This window comes from Acanthochromis polyacanthus, chromosome 16 (assembly GCF_021347895.1).
Source record: "Acanthochromis polyacanthus isolate Apoly-LR-REF ecotype Palm Island chromosome 16, KAUST_Apoly_ChrSc, whole genome shotgun sequence".
NCBI lineage: Eukaryota > Metazoa > Chordata > Actinopteri > Pomacentridae > Acanthochromis > Acanthochromis polyacanthus.
The window spans coordinates 11208567-11217719 of record NC_067128.1 but is presented as its reverse complement, the minus strand read 5'-3'; the positions used below and the strand labels follow the sequence as shown (position 1 = coordinate 11217719).

Genomic DNA, 9153 nt, shown 5'->3' with positions numbered 1-9153 from the left:
AGCTTATTCAGCTCGGAAAACAATTTGGCTGCTGCCAGCGAGCGGAGTGGGCACAGAGATTATTGAAAGGCCAGGCTGAGGATCCCATCCAGGCTCTTTTCATTATCATGGTTATGCTTGTACTCAGACAACATTTCGAAGGGGAATGGAGGAAATCAGTCACTGCATAGACAAATAAAATCTGCAATGTCAGAATTAGAATTTGGACATAATGTATGTTTTGACTTTTAAAATATCCAAACAAACATGATGGCTGCTGTTTGACGGGAAAACCTTATTAGTGTGATAATCAGGGAAAGGAGATTAAATACAGAATGTGTGGAGTCAGGATGGAAGCAAAGTTTGAGTCCATAAAGATAGTAAGAAAAAAACACTACAATCTTAACACCATCATCGAGACACAGGTCCCAGCCATAAAACTAAAGAAACAGTTAGCACAGTTATCTTCTAGATGCAGAAGATGCAGGGGGCTGACAAAGTCCTCTGAAAGAACTCTTAATTTGAAAACTAGTAGGACAGTCATAGATCAGCCCAACATTGACTTTCCGTTAACAGCAGTGATTGATTATTAATAATTATGGTACTGGGAAAGATCATGACATCTGTTCAGGGTGGTTTTCACACATCCTGTTTCCAACTTAATGGAACAGTTGGGCTTTTTTTGGTGAAACGTGTGTGTTTCGAAAGCATATTTGGGTATTCATAACCTAGTTTTTAAAAAAGGATGAATGATTCGTATGTCAAATTTAGTGACTTTCTTCTTATAGCTGGTCAATATATGTGAGCTCTGAAAAAACAAGAAACAAACCAACTAATGCACTATTGTGTCCTGTGCATTGTGAGGGAAGGAGGACAGTGGCATTGAGATCGAAGGTAAACCTGGCACATTTTATTTATGAACAATCTCTCACAGACTCCACCTTTAATCCTTGTTTTACACTTTGATTGATTGTTGTTTGGAGTTGTGTGAAACGTTGTGGAAGTAATCTCCCATTAGAGCACATAATATGTCCAGGCCTGGTGTCGTGTCTTCATTTAAAACCCTGATAATGACATGACAAGTCAAAAGTAATCTTTTTTTTAATTGGCAAGAACAAGCCATGTAATTAATGAGGGTTTTTTAATCACACAGTTGCATCTAAATCATTTGCAAAAGTAATTAATCTACATGAGCTGTGAAGCTGTACCCCAAAGCTATATGAGTCTCTAAATGCCTTTAATCTATACAAGAATCTCTGTGCATTTACAACAATTTACACAAACAAGATAGCATAGAAATAAACAACATAAAATGAAGGTTTTCAGCTTAGTGAACCGCTACAACATTTAACTGTTGCTTCATACCTTCCCTCCGGGGTTTGTTTGCCCTCAGGCAAGGCTCACAGGCTAGTGACAAAGGTTTAGAAATAAGCAACACTATAGACTTTATGTACAGTGTTATCTGCTACAGCTGTGTGTTTCACAATGCTATTTCATTATGAAGTGTTCCAATTATAATTTCGTCATTACTCCACCAAGGAGTTATGTGACGACTGGCGTGCACAACATTACTCAAAAAAGGATCAACAGATTTGGATGAAATTTTCAGGGGAAGTCAGAAATGACACAAGGACCAAGTGATTAGATTTTGGCAGTGATGTGGCTTATAGTCTGGATCCATGGATTTGTTAAGGATCTCCCAATGCGAGATAGCAGCACGGCATCACTGTTACTATGACAGCAAGTAAACGTGACGTTCTGCTTGCTAAAGATCACATGATTGTGATCCTACTACAAATCCACTGCTGCAGACTTATCGGGACTTATCTGTCAGATATGATACAAGGAACAATTGTTTAAATTGTAGGGGTGTTTCCGATCAATTCCCGCCGCCTGCTACATATTTCGGATTTGGTATCCGTACATAACGTACACATGCATATCACACGCCTGTGCTCAGCTCAACGTCATTTTGTTTGAGGGTGCATCTATATGAAATGCCCACATTCTATAGTGCTGTGATTTCTGATCATCAATAACTGATAAAAAAAATGCTGCATTTCTACAAAAATATGCTGCATTTCTGACAATGCTGTATGGAGGAATGAACAGCCTTGGTGGAGTACTGCATTCTCTGAGTGCTGTTAACTCTGATACTGCACAGAAACTAGGACGTAAACATGTTTTTTAAAAGAGAAATCAGATTAAACAGAAGGTATATTAATAGAAGATATTCAGAAGGGAGCTGTGTTCAGTTTGTTTCTCTCATAATCACTATCTTATCCACCCATCCATTCAACACAGTAAGCGCTTTCACTCCGGTCGAATGTTATATTTTACATATTTACACATTGTTGTGCACAATAACGAATGAGATAGAGGAGTTAGTTTCACAAAAAGCATTTCTCAAGCACTGCTTACGCAAACTAGTGACACATTTACAAATTTCTGGGAGGGTTTGAAAAGTGAAATCGTCAAAATTCGTAATGTAACAAAATAGTATCACACACGCACACTACCCTGGTGTTTCATAGAGGATCACAACGTTTCTCTGAAGAGCTTCAGAGCCTCCTCACAGTTTCAACCTGCTTCTCCAAAACTGATATACATACACTGTGCAGGGAGTGACACACTGTAAGCAAACACTTTACACAGGCATATATAGGCCATTAAAGACGAAATAATCCTATCTCAAAGCACATAAAAAAGACAGAAAGACTTTTTTTCAAGGACATGTTTTGTGCAAAATATATACTTTCTCCCCTCACTCTTCCACGCTTCACTGGCTGGAGTTCATTTTGACTTTGAGTGCTTTGTGACTGATGACTGCTGGGTAATTTTGCTGATGTTTCTTTAGTGACTAGACAAAATTACATTTGATGAGTCACCCACTCAGCAGAGAGCCACTGTCTTTAGCCAGTCATAAATGATTTCCACATGGTGTCAGTCGTCCAGGCTCCCCTCAGAATGTGAACGCATACACGACGCCCACCACCACGATGTTCCCGATGGTGGCAGTGATGGCGATCCAGAGCCAAATGGCGTCCCGGGACATGGCCTGGTTCTCCTCAGGTGGGCTGTGAGCGGCCATGGAGGCGGCGTGGACGCTGGCGGACGAGTTGAACAGAGAATGGTCGGTGCTGTAGTCGTCGTTGGGAGATGAGTCCATGAAGGCGCCCGTCATCACCGGGATCTGGACGCACAGAACAAAGAAGGAGGAAGTCCAAGAAACATCTATTACTTTTACCTTTATACTGTCAATTTCCAGATTAAAGGTGTCATAAAAGCTGTCAAGGCATAAATGAACATCTAATTTAGTCTTCCTGAACCATAACTTTTGCAATTCATTGACAGTCACTTAAACAAATGTTCCTGTAAAATACTGAAATTTAAGGTTGCTGGTATTTTTCTGGATTTTTACCTCCCTCATCTGCACTTTCACCTCAACTGGTCGAGGTAGATGGCTCTGTTCCCTGAGTCAAGTTCTGTCTCAGTTTCTTTTTCCCTCCAAATAAAAGCGCTTTTTGTTTTGGCTCCTTCCCTCATGGAGAATCCAAAAGAAACTTTGGATTTTTGGGTTCTCCGTTCTTTGTTTAAAATATGTGAAGCGCAATGAGATGACATTTGTTGTGAGTTGGCCCTATATAACTAAAACTGAATGGAGCTGAATTAAAATTATTCTTTTCATAAACAATCAATTACTACATAATTAATTACAGCACATTATTATAAAAGACGTTAAACTCAATCCCGTTTAGTACTGATGTAATTTTATGTTGTTCTGTCTTTTTATTTCCCTTTGTTGTCAGCAAATGTGATGTTGGAGGATTTCTCAGAGTCTAGTTTGCTCCTGATTAATGGCTGATAAATGATCTATAATGCCTTTGCAAACAACTTATGAATAGTCAAGTCATTAATTAAGTCCTACAAAGTCTTCATGAAGGTGAACTATCAGAAATTGAAATCCAAAATCAGTTAAAGAAACAAATTTTCAAGAAAACCATCAGCTTTGAATCACATATGTACAGTTAACTCACTTATGAAGCTCACTCAGTGAAATTCAGTAACTTAGACCAAACCAGGTAAATTAACAAAACTACTGGAGGATAACAAGATGAACAAAAGAAATAAATATGACAGAATACTGATCATAAAGTCAAAGATAACCAGAACACGTTTATACATATTATAGAAAAGCAAATGTTCATATTCCTCCAATGTGAGACTTTTATGATACTGTGGTTTAAACTGAATGAATGTGGCACATTGAGCTTAATCTGATTCTAATCAACAATGAATCCCTGGAGTCGTTCTAACTGAATTAGGTTGGGAAAAAAGTCAGAGAGTGAGGTAAATCTTAAGTTTCTGACATCTTGTGTAAAACCTTGATAACCTGACCAGTGGGTGGTGCCAAAGAAAAACGAAAAACGTTTTTTTACTCTTGGGAATTTCTGATTCAGTTATGGCAATTAGAAAAGGTGACCACCAAAAGCAACCAAAAAGATAAAAACTGTCCCTGGTCTGGCCACAAGACTGAGGGCAACACACGTCTGTATGTTGCACACTTGGACAGAAAGGGGCTCCAAGAGTGCATGAGTTTAAAGTTCTTTTAATGTATGATCTCTCTTCAGATAAAGATGCAAAACAACACAGAGACATTCACCTAGCTACTGTCAGACTTCCTACCATAATTCTGCATAACATTACTGCTGGTCCCCACATGTAAAATCATCAGGATACAACACTACCCTGTTTCACGTTCAGATTCTTGTTTATTCTACATATATTCAGCAAAGGACTCTAATGTACCGTACATGTAAGTTCAGCTTTTGATAAGTATAATACTTATCAAAAGTAATACTGATCCACTCATTAAAAATCTTATCCATTGATTCAGCTTGGGACAGCTCTATTGGCTTCTGGAAATATTGCAAGTGGTGCAAACAGACTAATCTATCTGTATAAGTGGTACAAAATGACTTTTATCTTCTGTAGATGTGTGTATTGAAGCCTTATGATTTAGATATAAAGATTCAATGCTTTACATAATTGCCTTTATTTCCAGCTAACCACTCTGTCACTGCTAGCTCTCTGCAGCAAGCTTCCAGTCATGCACATACAGCCGTATTAAACCTGGTTGTGTTTCTTTACAGGGAGGTACTGAGAGACGACTGCAATCTGATTACTTCAGTGCAAGTAAACACCCTGACTGAACTCAGTGACACCAATGACACTATGCTTGTTTCAGTCTGAACAAAGCCTGAGGAGATTCACAAAAAGTACATCCAAACCATCGTCAGAGAACATCTGTGCCAAATTTCCTTTCACATTTTTTGAAACTGTCTCCCCCCCCAAAAGATCATCAGTCGTATCAGGAGATGACCAGCAATATTTGGCGTTTTTCTGACTGCCAGCTAAAATCAGTTTTTCTGCATATTCAGATAGTATCCAGATTTATGTCAGAACATCTTAAAAGCAAGATGAAAGAAAGAAAAACATGAAATTAAATGATTCTTGCAAATTGGGTCCAAAGCACATTTAGAGCAGGTTTAAAATGTAATCTAATTTAATTTCTACTGATACGACCCTGCCCTGATGCTCTGGTTGCTCAGATGTGGTTATTGGGTTTCAAAGTGTCTTTTAAATCACTAGTAACATGGTAAACAAAGACAACATGAAATCTATAGTGATGGAGGTGCTGAGCAGAATCCACGCTGCTGCTTGCAGAGCATTCTGACTACATCTTGAACAACAATAGTCTGTGGACAGACACGGGAAAGACAGAGAGACAGACGAAGTTGGAAGCTACGTCATTACAGCAGCAGTCTATGCAGTTAGGTTGTTGTTGTACAAACACATAAATATAAGATGATTACGAATAAATTACAGTGTGGACCGACATTGGTAAAAATCTGATTTCCTGCAATGTGAACAAACCCAAACATCCTCAGTGATAGTAGGTACAGGTCATCAGTATTGAAGGAAAAAGTAGTTTGCTGCAATATAAAGTTGACGGGGGTGGATGGATGGGTCAACAAAACACAGGACTTTACCAAGGTGTCCCACAGAGAAGGTTTTTTTTAAACACCATATCTTCTAACTCTAACTTAATTTTTATTACGAAAACTGTTCAGCGAAAAGTATTTCTGAAAGCATTTCAGGTGAGAAATAAGCTCCTGAATCTGTCCACATCTTAGTTCAACGGCGACTTGTTCAGACATTTAACGAAAGTTTTGCGATGCATCGGATCTCTGCTCACTGTTGCTGCATTTGCATAAATGAAAGGACTTTATGCCAATGAGCTCCGGAGCGATGCACTATACGTTAGCTACTACAATCCTAGTACCAGCAAACAGTGTAGCCAGCCCATAATAGAACACTTTTCAAGACACTAGAAGTTCTTGAGTCTACAAAAAGTCTTAAAATGTTGAACATAATAGCTATAACTGCACGTTGAGTTTGCAGTAGTCTGTGAATGTAGTAGACAGATGAGCATAAATATTAATTTGATGTTTTCAGCAAGGACACATGTTTTATTTATATACCAACAGGCTGTTGACAATTTTGGTTTTCTTCGAATGGAGTTCATATTTTCTGTGTGCCCACATGGGACATTATCAGTGCAGGACAGTCCTGTTGACCATCTGTCTGCGAAGAAAACACTTGACATGTAATCCATATTTGATACTGTCTGTTGACAAAGTTCCTGACATGTCTGAGAAGGACCGTCAGTGCTGTTGTCACCTTGAGAACTTGAAACCGCTTGCATTTTCATTCAGGCTCTTATTTCCTTCATCAGCAGCATTAAATGAGGTTCCCTGAAAGCCATTAGAATTCCCAATAAACACACACACATCACTGCTACACCATTAAACCCATTAAGTCAGTCCAAACAATCATTATTCTTCTGTGCCGTGGAACAAACACAGGCCTACACAGAGAGGAGATACTAACAGTTCACAGTGTGTTATGAATAAATAAATAAATACACTGCAAGCATGACCTGTACTCTGTCATATAAAAAATATCAGTTAAAACAGTAGGTGTATTTTTAGTCTTTCATTGCACACATATTTGACATTAGAACACAAAGACCCTCCAGAATTGCGATGAACCTGTCCAGATGAATCTTCCATATGTTGCTAAAACTGCATCTGCAAATAAATTATTCTCAAAACAGGCAAAATTCAATTGTTAAAACAGAATGTTCTATAAAATAGGGCCCAAATATCTAAGGTTACATCAAAAATCAATCATAATTTCAGGTAATGGTGCCAGAGCGTGGCAAAAATGGCAATCAGTTGTATTCAAAGCACGATCAGTTAGTCTGAAAGCGACCACACCATCAGAAGATCAATACTTCTAGGTTTGTTCACTGGGGAAAGAAAAGAAACTTAACCACAGATACAGAATTTGCTAAATAAAGAACACAAAGCCCCAAAGAGCAAAAAGGCAAAACAAAACAAAAACGTTAAAACAAGTCTGTCTAGTAATGTCTCAGAGGACAAATAGTTACTCCAAAACACATCTCAGGCTTGGAAGCAAGACCAAATGCCCGGGGTTGACTAAGATATAGAAGCATTTCACAACAGATCATGCATAAAAAGTCACATTTACTAATATTTACAGATCAGTGGCATTAACATAACCAGTGATATTACAGTGAAAGTGAAACATGGATTTGCTACTCTGGAATTGGACACCTGCAGTGAATCGACTCTAACCAGTGAATCGACTTTCATGCACACCCTATTCTCGTGCATAACGGTACGTTACATTATCAAATTAAGAGTTTAATAAGACTGAACAGCAGACGACCCAAGAGAGACAGTGGTTCATTTCTTCTTTTCCTTGTTGCAATGGATTAAAGTTTATCACCAAAGTATTTCCTATGGTATTAACAGTCACAGAAATTTTCTACAACATTATGCTATTAAGCCAGGAGCACACAGCTTTGGACGGTTACATGGACCAACTACCACTCCTCCAAACTCTGAACACAGACTTTGTTGCTCTTTAAAAGTAGAAACATTTCTTACTTATCATACAATTACCTTACCAGGAGGGAACTACATTTTAAAATGCAGGTAAGAATGCAGCTCTTTCGCGTAAGAACATATCTCTTTGGAGACAGGACTGGCTGCAGTACACATCCTTTTTTGCACACTGCATGTTGGGTAATAGATGCTTTGTGAAGTAACTTTCTGGCCACAACACAGAAATGTCCCATTCTGATTCCCCAGCGGGCGACCTGCTATCTCACAACTCTGCTAATCATTAAGCGGCTTCAACATGGCAGCACAGAGCTGGACACACAGCCTCATTTCTGTTGATTTTCTGCCTTTGCCCAGTTCCCCATTAATCACTGACACAGCTGCATATGTGCATGCTTCTGTAAATACTCCCTCCATTCTGTTACACCACTGCCTCTCTGAAATATCACTATTATTTTGCTGGCAAGCCACAGCCGCATAAAAGCAGAGATATTTTATTCTAGCATACAGTTTTTCCATAAAAGGAACACCTGCTGAAGGTCAGCCATGACATAAAATTAGCATCCAAATAAACTAGATGTGAATGCCTTTATTGTCATTGCACAAGTACAACAAAATTGGTTCCAAACTGACTTCCAGCAGGTGCTTGTCATAAGGGTTGTCACGAAATTTATAGAATCTGCCAGCTGCTGGAATATTCAAAGTCACTCAATTTAAACTGTTAATTAAAGGTTAAGTTGTGATTTTGCAGCTCCATCTTAGAAAGCAAGTATTTCTTGGCTTCTCAACACTAATCAGCCCATTTAATGTACAAAATAATAGAAACAACAGTCCTCAAGTGAAACCTATTATTATATTTGAACTATATCTACTTCAGCCAAGAATGGATGTAAATGAAGACGGTGTTTAGACACACGCTGAGCCAGTCATGTCATACGACTTTATTTTAGAACACTTATTTGGATGAGTTGGTTGTTTCCTCTGCCTGCGTTGGTTCTACTACAAAATCCATCAGAGAATTATCACAAAAAAAGCAAATCCTGCAAGTTAGTTCATGCAGCCCAATTTGAGTCCACTGTTTTTCACTAAACCCATCACACACTACCGTCCCAGCAGCAACTGACAAGTTCTAAAAACAAAATCACAACATAAATTGCTTTTTATATCCTCTAAAAACAGA

The 9153-nt window shown here is 38.5% G+C and overlaps 1 protein-coding gene across 1 annotated transcript in view; it reads right to left on the bottom strand.

The window, feature by feature from the left end:
* Positions 1-867: 867 nt before the first annotated feature.
* The window catches only part of LOC127537733 (uncharacterized protein C14orf132-like), a 29510-nt gene continuing 21224 nt past the window's right edge, over positions 868-9153 (bottom strand). The window contains exon 3 of the mRNA XM_051960854.1: positions 868-3172. Coding sequence (XP_051816814.1) covers positions 2942-3172 — 231 coding nt within the window. The 3' untranslated portion in view covers positions 868-2941. The remainder of the gene's footprint in view (positions 3173-9153) is intronic.